At 37.3% G+C, this 15,253-nt stretch overlaps 1 protein-coding gene across 4 annotated transcripts in view; it reads left to right on the top strand.

Moving 5' to 3' along the window:
- SCAF4 (SR-related CTD associated factor 4) overlaps positions 1-15,253 on the top strand; it is a 47,484-nt gene that overhangs the window by 19,097 nt on the left and 13,134 nt on the right. Inside the window, exons 7-17 of one of the 4 annotated variants that reach the window (XM_075517395.1) lie at positions 215-391; positions 758-855; positions 1,392-1,439; positions 2,596-2,704; positions 3,057-3,224; positions 4,698-4,783; positions 6,219-6,409; positions 8,270-8,370; positions 9,436-9,549; positions 10,273-10,429; positions 11,930-12,084. In XM_075517395.1, the coding sequence (XP_075373510.1) occupies positions 215-391; positions 758-855; positions 1,392-1,439; positions 2,596-2,704; positions 3,057-3,224; positions 4,698-4,783; positions 6,219-6,409; positions 8,270-8,370; positions 9,436-9,549; positions 10,273-10,429; positions 11,930-12,084 (1,404 nt within the window). Of the gene's footprint in view, positions 1-214; positions 392-754; positions 856-1,391; positions 1,440-2,595; positions 2,705-3,056; positions 3,225-4,697; positions 4,784-6,218; positions 6,410-8,269; positions 8,371-9,435; positions 9,550-10,272; positions 10,430-11,929; positions 12,085-15,253 lie in introns of all 4 variants that reach the window. The other 3 variants (XM_075517390.1, XM_075517412.1, XM_075517403.1) reach the window with 3 other exon arrangements.

Raw genomic sequence — 15,253 nt, 5'->3', positions numbered from 1 at the left:
ATACGTAAATCTTGGGATCTGCTGAATTTTGCCACTGAAGTATTTAAAAATTGACTTTTGGTCTTGCTGAAAGTTCTCCATAGTTCAGTCAGATTGTTGTTGGTGTTCATCCTGTGCCATAGTCTGGTTTGATGTAAAATTTATATCCTACAACTCTTTCAGTAGTATGTGTTTATATAAGAATATATACTTAATACTATCTATGTTTTTGTAGCTTCAGCAAATTCTTCAGACTTTTCAACAGCCTCAAAAACCCCAGTCACCGGTCATAGATAACACTGTGATGGCTCAGGTTCAAGCTATTACTGCTCAGTTGAAAACTACAGCAGCACAACCACCAGAACAAAAAGCTGCTTTCCCACCGCCTGAGCAAAAAACATCATTTGACAAAGTAAGTCTTCATTTGTTCTTTGTGTTTAACTTTTTCAGTTCAGCAGAAGACTGTTTGATGGATGCCTCTATGTCCTCCATTTGTTAGGAGAAAAATGATGCAAATTTTCTTCCTTCTCTTTCCGTTTGGAGGTCGGCTTCCTGTTTTTATAGCCTTTGCATTTTCTGAAGCTGACTAAAACTGGTTTTGGACAGTTTCTGATTCTATATTAGAATGTAGGTTGGTTTGTTTGTTTCTGATTCTAACCTTGTCTTTAATTCCAGCACTATTAGATACGTAGTAAGACTTCGATAATAAGGATATTTTGGCTGCCAGTTGTATAAGATACAGAAAAAATAGTTGGCTCAATGCAATTTCTTTCAGAAGCTGCTAGATCGGTTTGACTATGATGATGAACCAGAAGCAGTGGAAGATTCAAAGAAAGAAGATTCAGCTCCTTCTCCTTCAGTTTCTCAGCCAGCTTTGTAAGTTTTGTGTCATAATAAAATTAACAAATCTTTGTTCTAAAAAATCGTTAGGTTAGAAAGCTGATTAAAATTCCAAGTTACTTCAGTGCTTAACTGTTATAGTCCGAAGTGAAAACATTGTTAACAACTTCTGGTGGGGTTTGGGTTTTTTTTTGTTTGTTTGTTTGGTTTTTTTTGTCTTTTTACTTTGGTGATGCAGTATAGGTTTGGCATGTTGCATCATTGATTGAGGAATGTGTTCTGTAGAGAAAAGCTCAGTTTTGGTTTCAAGATGAGTTCCATGTTTTTATTGCACAACTGAGTGTGCCAGGGCATTGTTAGTAATCAGCTGGATTGCTTCGCTGGCTGGGGAAAAGATGCTATTCCAAACATTGTGGTAGTTTTAACTGTTTAAAAAATTAAAATTGGCTTTGCAGCTTTACGTTCTCAAACGTTAAATACCCATGCAAACTAACTCAGACTCCTGTTTCCCTTTTGATATGCATTATGATAAAGTCTTAAATTACATGATCACATACTAGTTTTTTCCACAGGACCTCTCTCTCATTCAGTGCACAGGCTGGATGGTGCTCAATACCTGGGTTAGTCAATATTTCTTTTTTCCCTGCTTCAGTATGTGGCCCCATGTCGTACTTTCTGTATATGCCATCCAAACCCTGCTCTCAAAAACAGAATCACTGACTTTGTCATTAGCTTTCTTACTGTGTTTATCACCTTTAGCACTTTAATGTTCCACAAGTATTAGTTAATTAAAATGCCTTTTAAGTAAATTGGTAGTATTTTCCCTATAATCCAGATGGAACTCTGGAGTACAGAAAGATGAGGTAGGTCAAACATAAGCACTGCTTGTGTATGCCCAACTAGAGATCATTGGACTAGACTTTTCAGCATGTTTATGTTCTGTTAGTAGCGCTTCAAAGCCTCTGTCGTATTACCTTATAGTTGTGTAAAATGCCTCTGAAGATTGGATTCCAGTAGTCTCATTTTGGGCACACAAAATCAGGAATATTCTATCTGAAAAAGTGATCTGTCCAGAATCATCTGAGAATTGTATGGCACCTGTGTCTTAAAATACTGCAAAGTTCCATTTCACATCACCATGAAATTCCTTTATCTTCCTGAAATCCTGTTCAGTTTCTTACACAAACTGCATCCTGTAAACAGGTCCTATTAACTGCACAGACCTCATTAATTCCCTGAGCACTGTCCATTCTGTGTGTTGAATCAGGAAATGAATGGCATTACTGTAATCCTTGTGTGATATACATATCCCTTTCTCCTCTGCCCTAAATTCCTCCCAAACTAAAGTGGGTTTTTTTCCAGCAAAACTATGGCCAATTTATTTTCCTTGAGGAAAAGGCTTACTTCTTTTGTTCCCAAAAGAGGAACTGGAAAGGAAGAAAGTTAGCCTAAGGCAGATAACCTTCATGAAAAATTTCCATAGACTGAGATCTTTAGCAAGATCATATAAGTACAGGGGGAAGAGAGACTTAAACCTTTATGTAGCATTTCTTTAAATGTTAAAGGACTACTCTTACAGTGGAGAAAAGATAGGGAAGCCACTCTTTCTCCTTTTTTTGTTTTCACTTTTTAGAGAGGAAATGGGATCATAATAAAGATAAATTTTTTGTCTAAATTTGAAGCAAGAATGTGTAAATGTACATAGAAATAAGTAAAATAAATGCAGAAAATCTGTGTATCTACTGACTTGTCTCACCAAAATATTACTGGTTTTAGTGGATTTCCAGGAGAAGGTATACAACAGCCAGTATTTCCTCAACTCCCAAATATGGATCCTTTTCAGCAGCGAATGATGGGAATACAACAGGATCCAATGCGTCACCAGGTAACTTCAGGGTTTTCCCTTATCCTTCTGTTGTGTTATGGTTTCTATCTTTTGTTGTTTTCTTTGGTGCAGAAATAAGGAAGTGATGTTCCTATTAGTGAAGAGTGAATATGGCTTAGCCCTCCACCTTTCCCAAGAAACATATTTTTTGTTCTCTGCTCTAGTCAAGCTTTGAAGAACAAGATTTTCATTTTATACACCTAATCGCTTGACCTACTTCATCTTTCTCGGGCTTCTGGTCTTTTACTGTGACTTTGGAGCAGAGATACAATTTAACTTTAGCAGACTGGGAAAGCTAATGTGAGGTGTTTTTTTCCTAACTGGAATTTTTCGTGTTTTTTCTTCTCCAAAGGTTCCGCTTCCTCCTAATGGGCAAATGCCAGGTTTTGGTCTCCTGCCTACCCCGCAGTTTCCACCCATGGCTCAGCCTGTGATTCCGCCAACAGCACCTGTGCAGCAAACTTTTCAGTCTCCTTTTCCAGTACAGAGTGAATCACACATGCAAAAACCACATCAGCAGGTGAGGACCCCTTGCAGTAAACAAACTAACTTAAATGCTCTAATACATGTCTTTCTCAAATGTGTATAGTTTGTTCAGGCGAGGAAATTTCATGATAACCGTGGACAGAGATGGCTGTGAGGGTAGCTCATCTGAGAGAAAGTTGGATAGCTGCAGTGCTGCATGGCAAGTCTGGTATTTCAGAAGTCTAGCAAAACCAGCATATGTATGCTTTATGCATCCTTTTGTGAAAGACTTTGGATTGCATTTTGTCCTTCCACTTCTCACTTTCCCTCATCCTCCCTTTCCTGTCCCCATCATGCTCCAGGAATATTTTGTTGCATGGAATTCTAACAATGCAATCTCATTCTGGAGAGAAGCTATCTGGAAAAGTTAATTTTTAAGGGCCTGGTAGATTGCTCACATAGTGGAAATGGACTCAGAAGTCTGTAAAAGTTTTAAAAAGTCCAAGTGTATGTAAACACCTCTCTCTTGTTCCTAAGATTTTGGAGCATATTGTTGGTTCAGTAACTGGCTGCTGTTAAGAAGAAATCAAAGAGCAAGTCTATTTATGAGCATGTATTAAAAAAAAAAAAAAAAAAGAAAAAAGTTGAATATATTTGTGTCTTGTTCCAAGAAAAGGAAATCTTGAGAAATAGAGATGGTACCAAGCTGTCTTTATGTGGTGACCTGTGATGTCACAGATTCTAGAAATAAGTTCTTGCTTTCCACTTGGAATAAAGGGACAATTCTCAAGAGTATCTCTGTAATTAGTTTTTTAGTCTTGAATTCTGTTGAATCAGTACATTCTGAGAGATTGCTTGTTTGGACGTTCCCTGCCAGGATTGCATCATGAAGACTATTTGAAGTTTAGGCAGGACACAGTATGTTCTGGAGTGGGAAGCTGTACAGGATTTGGGGTAGGAAGGAAGAGCAGTGTTGAACTTACTGTTGGTTTTTTTTTTTTAAGCAGGTTCCTGCATTTTATGTATTGTTTTGATCACTTACTGCTTCATTCTTCAAATGTATTGTGTTGTAATTTGCCTATATATATGACTTAAAGTAGTTTCGCATAACGTCTTGGAGAAAAGTTTCCTAGTAGACCTTACTTTCCCTGTGATTTTGATGGCAGAGCAAGATCCACTGACTGACTTCAAGGAATATAACCATATTCTGTGGAGATCTATGTGGTGCTGAAATTGACTAAAATCTGGAAAAACAATAATTTGCAAATTGAAAATGAGAATTTTGTGTAAATTATTTTTATTACGTTTTTGCAGTGGTTGTATTAAGTTCATTTAATACTGGACTGTCTCCCTGTTAGTGACTACAAAGTGGCTACAAAGCTTCTGAGGAGTGTTGCATTACATTTTAATTTCACACATGTGAATATTCAGTATAATTTTAGTGCTGTTACGTAATTTAGTCTAGGCATAAAATGAAATAAAATGCTTGCGCTACTCACCTGTAACACCAATCAACTTAATATTTTAGGACATGGAAGTGGAACAGCCACCTATTCAAGAGGGAAAACGGCATGTTTCTGACAACAGAAAGTCAAGATCTAGATCTGCATCAAGGTAAATTAGTGAAAGTATATATTATATTGAGTATTGGATTGTAACATAAGGGACTTAAGTGTGTCATGTCCAAAGACTTGAGAACACTTTACTAATTCTGTACGAGTACTGAGGAGAGTTATGCTGATTATCTGGAGCTCAAAGAATCTGGTGCTGTGCTGCCAAATCTGCTGTGGGGGTGGTAACTTCTAACTGAGATGACAGTAAATAGCTGAGAGGTGAGCTAACTCCTTGAACTATTGGTGGAGCTCGTTTTCAGTGTCTTAGGACATAGTCCTGTTACCTGTATTTCAAGTTGGCTTCTTGGGTGCCCTGCTCAGCATACTTCCTTTGAGGTTGTTTCTTATAAGTGTCCAGTTGTGCTGTACAAGTTGGATTCTATGACTAAATGCCAAAAGATACATATAGCAAAAGTGTCCGTTTCAATTTAATCTAAGGATTAATTACAAGAAGTTACTGTCTGTGTATTATTCTCTGTATGGACAACACTAGTGAAATTTCTTGGTAAAGTCAAAACTGTCAAGGGCTTTATTTGAATTCCTGTTGTGGAAGAGAGAAGAAAAGAGACCCTTTCAATCCCTTACCTCTGAGGGGAGTTGTGTATAAATACAGCTAAATGTTGTATGTACTTCAGTGCAGTGGTAGTGAGAAACAGATTAGTGACTCTTAAGACTTGTGAACCTCTGGAAGTCATCTACCTTCTCAGGAAAATTGGGTATCTATACACTTCTGTTTTATTGGTACAGAGTAACTTCCATGCCCGTTAATACTGAGTAAATTTTAGGGAAGCAGAATATCATAGTTTAATTTTGTCTGTGGTCTAAAGACACTTTTCTTATGAAGAAATCTGTGATCCAGTATACTATGGAACTTTGCCTGTCACAGAGGCAGTATTTCACATCTCAGCTGACCTAACAAATCTGGCTCCCGTATTAAAGCAAAGCTGTCTACTTAGTTATGAGTCTTCTCCTTTGCCAAGTTTCATATGACTTCTTTGAAGGTTTACTCTGTCTTCCAGACCTCGAATGATTTAGAACTTGAACATGACATAAAATGCAATTTTACTGGCAGAATTTATTTTTAATCTCTTTTTTTAGCCATTCTGTTGTAAAAGCAATAAACATGTTCCTCATTTAAGCAGATGTAATTTTTTTCGATGTTAAAGTGGACATAGTTTTGATAGTCAACTTCAATACAAAATTAATAGAAGATAAGAAATTGAAAAATAATCAACTGTTCAGCTGCAGTGCATTGATAAGCTACTGTAATAATTTATTCTAGTTCTAAATGCATGTGAATGAACTTGGATTTATTTATGTTTTTTTTCTTGACTGAACTCTTGCCTGATTATTTAAATAGATATCTGAAATAGTTATCTATCTGTCAATGTCTGGGTCAGAAAGATTGTACATAAATCGTTGTTGGTTTAAACTAGGTCACCTAAAAGGAGACGTTCAAGATCTGGCTCCCGCTCTCGACGGTCACGTCATCGTCGATCTCGATCTCGGTCCAGGGATAGACGCCGACACTCTCCTAAGTCTCGGTCACAAGAAAGACGTGAACGTGAGAGGGAGAGAGAACGCAGGTCAAAAGGCCTTCCTCAGATCAAGTCAGAAACTGTTAGTGGTAAGTTTATTCTCTCTCTTTGTTGTTGATGTAACTGCAAATTCTTGTAATAACATTTTTCAGATGCTCAGCATCTTCCTGGTTCATATATAGAATTTTTTTGTCTGTGCCCAGTACTTTCTTTATGGAATTTTAGAGTTCTGTGAAGTTGAAGATATTACAGTAGATGCTATGCCTATGTAAAATGGAATACTAAGAAGACAAACACGTATTTTAGAAAAACTGTAAATGTTGAAGGAATACACTTCCTGTATCTATTAGACTTTTTCTTTAAGTTTAATGTTGACAAGTCCACTTACCTTCAGTATATGATATCTGCTCAGAATATCCCAGAAGACAACTCTTAATCTGATGTGTGTTATTTTTTTAAATTTTTTTTGTTCCTTTTTCTTGGGTTTAATGCTATTTGACGTTGCTTCCAAGACTCATCCAAACAGAATAAAAGTAAACTGTACTGTGATTTATTTTCTGAACTGTTGTAAAGTTGGTAAGAATTAAATTCACCACGCATCCCTGTACTTCCTTTACTCATGGTAGACAATTTGGCATTTTTGGAATATCTCCAAGTCAGAAATATTTTGGCTGTAAAATGAGGAAAGAAAAAGCTGAAACACCATGTTTTTCTTGACATGTAAACATGTAAGGTAAAGCAAATTGAGCAACAAGAAGTTGAGCACATTATTAGAGTTTTTCTAATGATTCTATGTTGTGTGTCTCTTGAACCTGGAGGGGAGCTTTGACCTGGAAAACACACAGGCTAATGTTCGGATTTCTGAAATAATGCTGGCTTTGCCTGTGTTTATAGACAAAATGTAGTAGTTGTCTCCTGAATATTCCTGGGGAGTGTGGAATATTCTCTGGAGTCAAGTAAAATGAGAACATTCATTTTTATATAAGAGGGACAAAAACTAAAGAGTTTTAACTAGCCAATACCTTGTGAATGACAATACCTTTAGTGTAAAAGGACTGCAAAGACTTAGTAGCTGTTCATTAAAAGCTTACTGGCAGCGGTGTAAGATATGCTTTTGCCAACAACTCTCCCAGATTCTGTCACATAATGCTTTTTAGGTTTGCAGTTTTGTATCACTTAGTGGGGAAAACATAGATGAATATTAAATGTTGCTATAGTAGTCTTCAGTGAATGTCATCCTTTGAGCTCATTTGTTGTTTTATTACCTTGAAGCATGAAGTGAGATAAGTGTATTGCTTACTCTCCTGAAAGAAAAAGCTTGTGTCAATAATTTTTCACTTAACTGTAGAAAAAAATGGCATTGAATAGGTCACTAAAGAGGTCAAAAGTTTGGTTGCTCATTGTAGTTGAATTGTCACCACATTGTGGAGGAAAATCCTGCTAGTAGTGGGTGTATCTCCGTAAACAATCTAATTATCATCTTGCCAGTAAGTACCATCCATAACTTGTGATGGTGGTCTGTAGCTTGGATTTCATACTAAGCAGAGTGAGTTACCTTGTTGTGAAATATCTACTGTATGTGTTGGGATATTTCATGGAGCATTGTTAGCAGCAAAGCATATTTTTCCTTTTTATGATGATTTGCAGAGTTCACAATCATCAGAACTTGCAGGTCACTTCAATATTAGTTAACTAGAGAGCTTCCTACTGAGTCCATTTTAGCAGTGATTCTGATGTAGTTGCTGTGGTTAACTGTTAATGCAGCTCCAGGCAGGTGAGAAAAAGAGGTTTTTGTCAAACACTCCTGAAGATTAAAATATGTGTTTTAATATTGGCTGGCTTTTTCATTTGGATAACTGACTATTTTAAAATTACTATTTTGACATTCTGGCTTGTGAAATGTGTATTTCCAAGTGCTCTTACAATCTGTGTTAACTCTTTGATTGTAGTTTGTAGTACTACGCTTTGGGTAGGACAACTTGACAAAAGGACAACTCAACAGGATGTTGGAAGTCTTTTGGAGGAGTTTGGCCCAATTGAATCAATAAATGTAAGTATAAATGGTGCAGTGTAAGCTACTTTGATATGCCTTGGTTACAAAAAGGTTTTTCAGTCTCTTTTAAGACAGCTTTATTTTTGATACATTCAAATGAGTCAAGAGCTCTCATTTCCTATATGGTTGTGTTTTCTAACGTGTAAACTAAATCCATTTGGCTGCTTTGTAGAAAAACAAGAAGGCAGTTGCTTTAGTTTCTTGCAATTTAGAAATGCTCTTGGGGGTAATACAGGAGATTATCCCATTTTCATAAAAATCATGCTTTCTCTGGAGAGAATTGAATGAGAAAGGGCTATTGAGGAGGTGGGTACAGAATTACATACTGTGCTACTGAGTTCCTTGTCTGCTCCATTTTGTTTGATGACAGAAATGTGGACTCTCAGCTGGTGTTCTTGTTTCTTTTGCTTGTTTCTCTTCTGTCATTTTAGTCATAAACATGGGGAACTATTGTTATGCTTTGCTGTATTTAAGGATATTTTTATATATAAATGATAGCTGTTCTGGTAGCTATAAAATTTCATTAAAACAAAACCAAAGAGAAGTGACTGTAATTTTCTTCCTATTCCCAAATTTTGTAAAACAACATAGAAGTTTTTTCTCAAATGTGTTACAAATAATAAAAATTCTTACAAAACTGGAGATAAAACTGAATGTGGAGGTACAGCTGGCAGCTTGTGGTATATGGAATGAAGCGGGGTATTACTGTGTCTTGTTTCTTCCAACAAAGTAACTAATTACCAGACCACAGCATTTACATGAACACTACTGTTGAACAGTTTTAAAGGATTAAATATACAACGGTCGTCCATATTCTCAAACGGAATAGAGTTTAAAACTTTCCACATAAGAAGTTGCTTTTAATTTGCTAGAAATTTGTATTTCCAGAAGATACTGGCTATCTTAGCCTCTTAAACTAACATCCTCTTTCATACTTCCATAGTCCTTTTTAAAACACCTGCTGATGTTCCAGCTTACTGTAATTGAGCACTTGTATGTTGTTCATTACTTTGTTATTGTGCTAGCAAAAAAGTGTAATTTTTTTTCTTAAAATACAAACAGATGATACCGCCTAGAGGATGTGCCTATATTGTAATGGTTCACAGACAAGATGCTTACCGTGCCCTACAAAAACTGAGCCGAGGAAACTTCAAAGTCAATCAGAAATCTATAAAGGTATGTCTTGGAAGATGTCAAGCTGTTCTAAAGTTACTGTAATTACTGTAATCCTTTTTCATCTCTTCTAGACTTTTGGGTATTTTAGACTTTTATGTATTCTGGATATGGTATTCTGTAAATTTATGTGAATGCACTGCTTTTTTTCTTGATAAGTATTCTTCTTGTTCTGTAATGTGACAGGTGGAATTTGTATCAGTTTCCTTGAAAGATTGCCAATAATTGTGTATTTAACCAACAAAAATTGTGTCCTTTTGGTCATTACAGTGGCCTGTAACTATGTTTTTCTTGTTGCTGGTCATTTGTCTTACAACCGAGTTTAATTATATATGATAATCCTACAAAGAGTACTAATAAATAAGGAAGAAGGCATTGATTAGTGAAGTTCTTCCTTTTGTAGAACATCGTATTAGAGTGTGACACTGTCCTCTGAAGGGAAATAGAATTAATCTTAGTGACTGGGGAACATTTGAAGAAACTGCCTTTATAGACTTGTACAAATTATGTGCAAGAGTCAAGCCAAGAAATAAGAACTAAGTCTGCTTTAAAAAACCCTCTTGCTTCAGAGTTTTGTAACTAACCTATTTTTCCTGCTGTTTCAATTAGAGTATTCTTTTTGCTTTTTAGCCTGAAATGGTAATACTGCTTTGTGAGAACTAAATATTAAATCTATTAAAATGGAGACATTTTACTGACTACATGTATTTTTTTTTCCCCCCCAAGATTGCATGGGCTTTGAATAAAGGAATAAAGCCAGATTACAAGCAGTATTGGGATGTAGAATTAGGTGTTACTTACATACCATGGGACAAAGTGAAACCTGAAGATCTTGAAAGTTTCTGTGAAGGAGGAATGTTGGACAATGAAACTCTTAGTCCAGGTAAAGTATTGCTACATCTTTAAATGCTTTTAAAAATTGTCCTCTGTGCTGGTGTACTGAAGTTGGTGTGGCTGACTTTCATGTCTCTGAGGTGCATATAAAATCCTTGAAATGACTAAGAAGTGCAGCATGTGTAACCCGTAGATTGGAGAGAGTTTGTAAGCAGTTAATGGCAGGCCCTCATCAGGAGTTGTGCAGCTGTTATGAGAGGCTGGGCTAAAAATGCACGTGGATACCAGGTGACCTGTCAGCTGCGCTGGTGTTTGCCCTTGATGGTAATGCACGATGCAAGTGTGTTGTACTTGTTAGTCCCAGAGCCAGTTTGGTACCTGCCCCCCACTCCCCCGGTTTGTGTGAGGCATCCCTAGCAAAGGAGCCTGCCTTTGGAGTGACATTTTCAGTTCCTTTAGCAAGTCTTGTATTTATAGGGACCTAATAGAATCCTTGTCACTTTGTATGTAAGCAGTGAAAATACAGGCTTCTATGGTTGTATTGAGAAAATGATACGTGCGATAACCAGCAGCTTCAAATCAATTACAGGCTTCAAATCAAAGTCACTAGTGTGCTGGCTGTTGTGATTTTAAAAGTAATATTAAATGAATGCAGTACTTAAAAATTGAAATTGCCTTAAGTTCTTTGAATTGATACTCTAGACTACTGTGTTGGTTTTAACCATTGTGTGGTGTGCTGTCTAGTTACTGAAACATTATTTCAGGGTTTTGTTATTCTGTCCAATTTGCCCTAGTTAGGTGGTGGTTATTCTAAATAGTAGCATCTCTTCATGATAAATACACAAAAATAAGTTGAATGTGTATTTTAAATGAAAGTCTAACGAATTATAAACATAACCTCAATGTGTTCCAGTCTTCTCAATGCTTTTCTTTCCCATAGTGCCTCTTCACTGATCCCTTTTTTCTGCTTGCCTGTCTTTTCCCAGGAAGTTCTGACAAACAATAGGAGCCATATTTTTTCTGTAAAATTATTTTAAAGCTGTATGTGATGTTTCTCTTATTTTGCTGCGATTCTTTATTGTTGTATTCTCCTTTTCCTTGTTCAAGACTTGAAAATGTTGTTTTTTCAGAAATGACTTCTCAAATTAGTGAAAAAGCTGCTGCCTTCTCGCTCGAGAGCAATGGAATGAATCTGTTGAAAGCTTGTCCCAAAACAGCCTTACTGGTTTTGTTCCAGATAATGTGTTTCAGAGTCCTGGGAATGTATAAATGCTGTCAGTGCAAAGAATTGTTAAATGACTAACGAAAGGAATAAATTTACTTGCTATGTTTCAGTGATTTGCTGTACTGTGTTTAAAGTAATTTGGAATTTTTGTTGTCAGAAGTATGTTTAAATGCTTCTTATCTCTGTGCTTCTCATTGTCTGAATATTTTCAATTATGTCATTTTTTGTAAACATCACAAAGCATGGTAGTTTTACATGGCAGTACTTGACTACTTGTCTGCTTCTACTGAGTTGATGCATGTATGCTTGGATTTTTTTCTATAGAGTGGAAGGGGATTCCCAAGAAGTCTGAAAATGAAGTAGCTCAAAATGGAGGTGCAGAAGCTACACATAATGAACCAGTGTCACCTATACCTAAAGCTTTACCTGTTCCAATTCCCGTTCCCATGCCTGCACCAATAACAGTACCTCCTCCACAGGTGAGAGTTGCTTCTCTTTTGCTCTGGATATCTAAATAAAAACTTATTTTAAATAATAATTCAGTATGGCAATACGTAAGTTAAAGAGAGGGAGGAAATACAGTGAATAGTAACCAGTTGATTTTGCGTGTGTTTTTCATGTTGTTGTCCTTGCTTCAAAATGCTCTTGTTAGCAGACTGGCTATGCTGTCAATTTATGAAGATAACTTTCCTGTGCCATAAATCGAGTATGCAACTGAAATCCGTTATTTGAGCTTCTTAATATAAAAGAGCAATACAATCTCATAGAAGAACATTCCTTTTCTGCTAAGTCACCGTGGTAATGGAAGACTTGAAAAAAACCAAACCCGTTAGGGTTTGGAGCATGTTTTGTGCCCAGCAGGAGCAGAGCCTCTGGTTTGATTACCCTGAAAAGGGATGTAGCTTGCATGTACCAGAACAGCCCTGGGAACTGAGTCAGCACGTGGTTAGTGAGAATGATGGAGGATTTACTCCAAAACCTTGTTGCTGCTCTAATGCTAATGTAGACAGAGTGTATGTCTGTCTGCCAGATCTTTATTTGAAGTATTGTAGGACTGTACTTCTAATACCTGTTCTCTCAGTCCTGGGTAAATTATTGCAGTAGATTCTTTTTATTAATGGGCTGAATTGCATCCTCTCAGTTCTATGATTGCGGGTTTTTTTTTTCCTGTTTTCCTAATTAATTTTCCTCACTGTTGGCTTAAATAAGCGATAGACCTTCTAAAATATGCACATTGCTTTCATGTTTGTTCATATCGTGTATACTCTCTTTGAACAGCCTTTGGGAATTTAACATAAAAATTTTCATACTCTTCCTTTGTTGTTATAATGGTTCTTCAGTCAAAGCTGGTCTTGTATGTTCGTTTTCTAAAAGAACACTCTGAAATTTTACCATTAGTTTAAGTAGCGCGTAGTAATAATTACTCCCTCCAGTGTTTTATAATCTGTATTTCTTTTAGCTTTACTTATTGAGACACGCGTTACTACTTTTATAGTAATAGTTTCTTTCTTGTCACTGTTAAAATAGTAGTATACCTTCTCCCAAATGGAGGAAGTGTGAATAAAACTATTTTACATCTTGAGAAAATGTGATTTATGAACTACAATATGGCAGACACTCAGAAAAGATCAAGAACTCAAATTATTTGAAGACATATATAATTTAGCCAATTATGTGATTTGAGAACATAGTATGTTGAATTTTGTGTTGTTTTGACACAGAATTCCTGAAGTGCTGTAAGGTATTATTAGTACACGAACACATAGGTCAAATTTCTAATTTCAGAGGGTTTTAATAGCCATTAACTGCATTAAATAGTAGTGATTTTGCTTACTTTCCTTAAACCCATTAAATCCTTAAAAAGAAAGTGTGAAGAAAAAACCAACCAGTTTCAGAATATATTGAGTGTGCTGATTGCTTGTCTCAGCCTCATCAGCTTCAGTTTTTCACTATGGGAAAGAAACTTGTGTCTTCACAAATTCAGGCCAGGATCAGAGACCTGTATTTAGTCTTCATCTTTGGTTTTGCTATGAACTTTTTATGCTGTCTTATACTTGACCAATTCAGTTGTCTTCTCTGGCTATAAAATTACAATAGTTTAATAATTTGTAAATAGTTCTTAAAACTTACAAATTTAAGTTCAGCTGTGGTGATGTTAGTGGTGTTAGTAGTAAAAGTAACATGTTTTGTAATAAGCAAATGTGACCTAATACCTAAAGGAAAAAGCTCATTATATTCCACTTCTTTTGTTTAAATAACTTTCTAGAGTACCATTGCATTTTAATTAGCTGATGTATTTTTATCCTCTGATACAAGCAGAACTGCTTTTGTTCATATTTGGCTTCAGTGTTCAGGACTGTAAGAGTGGGGAGGTTGTTATGAGTGCTGGGTAGCTGCTGATGCTGTCCAGCCTGGAATGGGCATCAGTGCAGTGACACCAGGTTGCTCGATCCGTCCATCTGGCTGCTCCCCTGTTAGCCATGGAAAGCACCCTGCCCACCCTGGTCCCTCTGACTGGAGAAGCAGGTTTGATGCATGTGGTATGTCAGAACAGGCTTTATGCATTGTTCTGATGCAAGCTGCAGTGATCAAGCATAGGGCTGCCTGACAGATAACCCCCAACAGCTTTGACTGCATGATTCCCATAACTTACTCTTTCTTCTCACTTCTTGACCTTCCTTTTTGTTGTGCTTTCTCCTCCCTTTCTCCACTCCAGTCTCCCTCCAAGTAAACAACTCTCCCCTGCTTATTTGTTTTTCCATGTTGGTCCCCGTTTTGCTGCATCCCTACCCAGATTTGCTATTTATTATACGATTACCTAAGTAATATTGTCCTTGTATGGTATTCCTGGATATGGTTACTTATGCACTGTTGGCCTCACAAGGAAGGTCTTTTTCCCCATAAGATCCTCAGTGCTCCTTTCTGGTTATCTGTGAAGTCTGGCAGTTGTTCACGAAGCACCCTGTTAACCACCTGCAAAATCCAACCATCCTTTATGCCACTATCGGTAACTTGTCAGCTTCTCACATTGTTATGTGTCATGTCTGGCAGTTTCTCATGTTGTGTCCAGTAGCTTCTCATGCCCATAATGCCCTTAATGCCTTTTCTCATGAAGCTTAACTTCAGGCCAGGGCCTAGTCAGCTTTGTGATCTGCCCACATCCCTAACAATCCCATGCTTAAAGGTAGGATGGGAAGGAGCTGCATCACTCCTTTCTCTGGTAGAGCCTGAATGGGCCTTCTGTGCTAGCCCCGGCATGGGCTGGACACTTAGGGATGGAGCCCTGCTCTGTTGGACATCACCTGTGAGTGGTGTAATTAACTGCGGACTGACCTCCTGTTATTGCCAGTATCACCTTCACCCACGCATGCAACCTCTGTGTAGTAAGGCACTTAAAATCGATAACGTGCTTCTAAGAGCGACAGCCTGCGTAGGTAAGTCTGGTTCTTTGGCCTCAATAGCGCACACAGCGTCTTCTCAGCCACAGGGTCCTGGGTTGTTGGCAAGATAGGTGGAATACTTCTGTTGTGTTGTGCTGCTGGAGTGAGCCCTTTTCTTGCCTATAGATTCAGATCTCTGAGCTGTTGCTGAATCTGGTCCCACCCCTGCAGGTCTGAGTAATCCACCTCAGTGGTCCGCTCTGAGGGT

The sequence above is a fragment of the Mycteria americana genome, chromosome 1 (genome assembly GCF_035582795.1).
Source record: "Mycteria americana isolate JAX WOST 10 ecotype Jacksonville Zoo and Gardens chromosome 1, USCA_MyAme_1.0, whole genome shotgun sequence".
NCBI classification, from domain to species: Eukaryota; Metazoa; Chordata; class Aves; order Ciconiiformes; family Ciconiidae; genus Mycteria; species Mycteria americana.
Note: the sequence above shows the minus strand (reverse complement) of the source record. Positions and strands in the feature narration are given on the sequence as shown.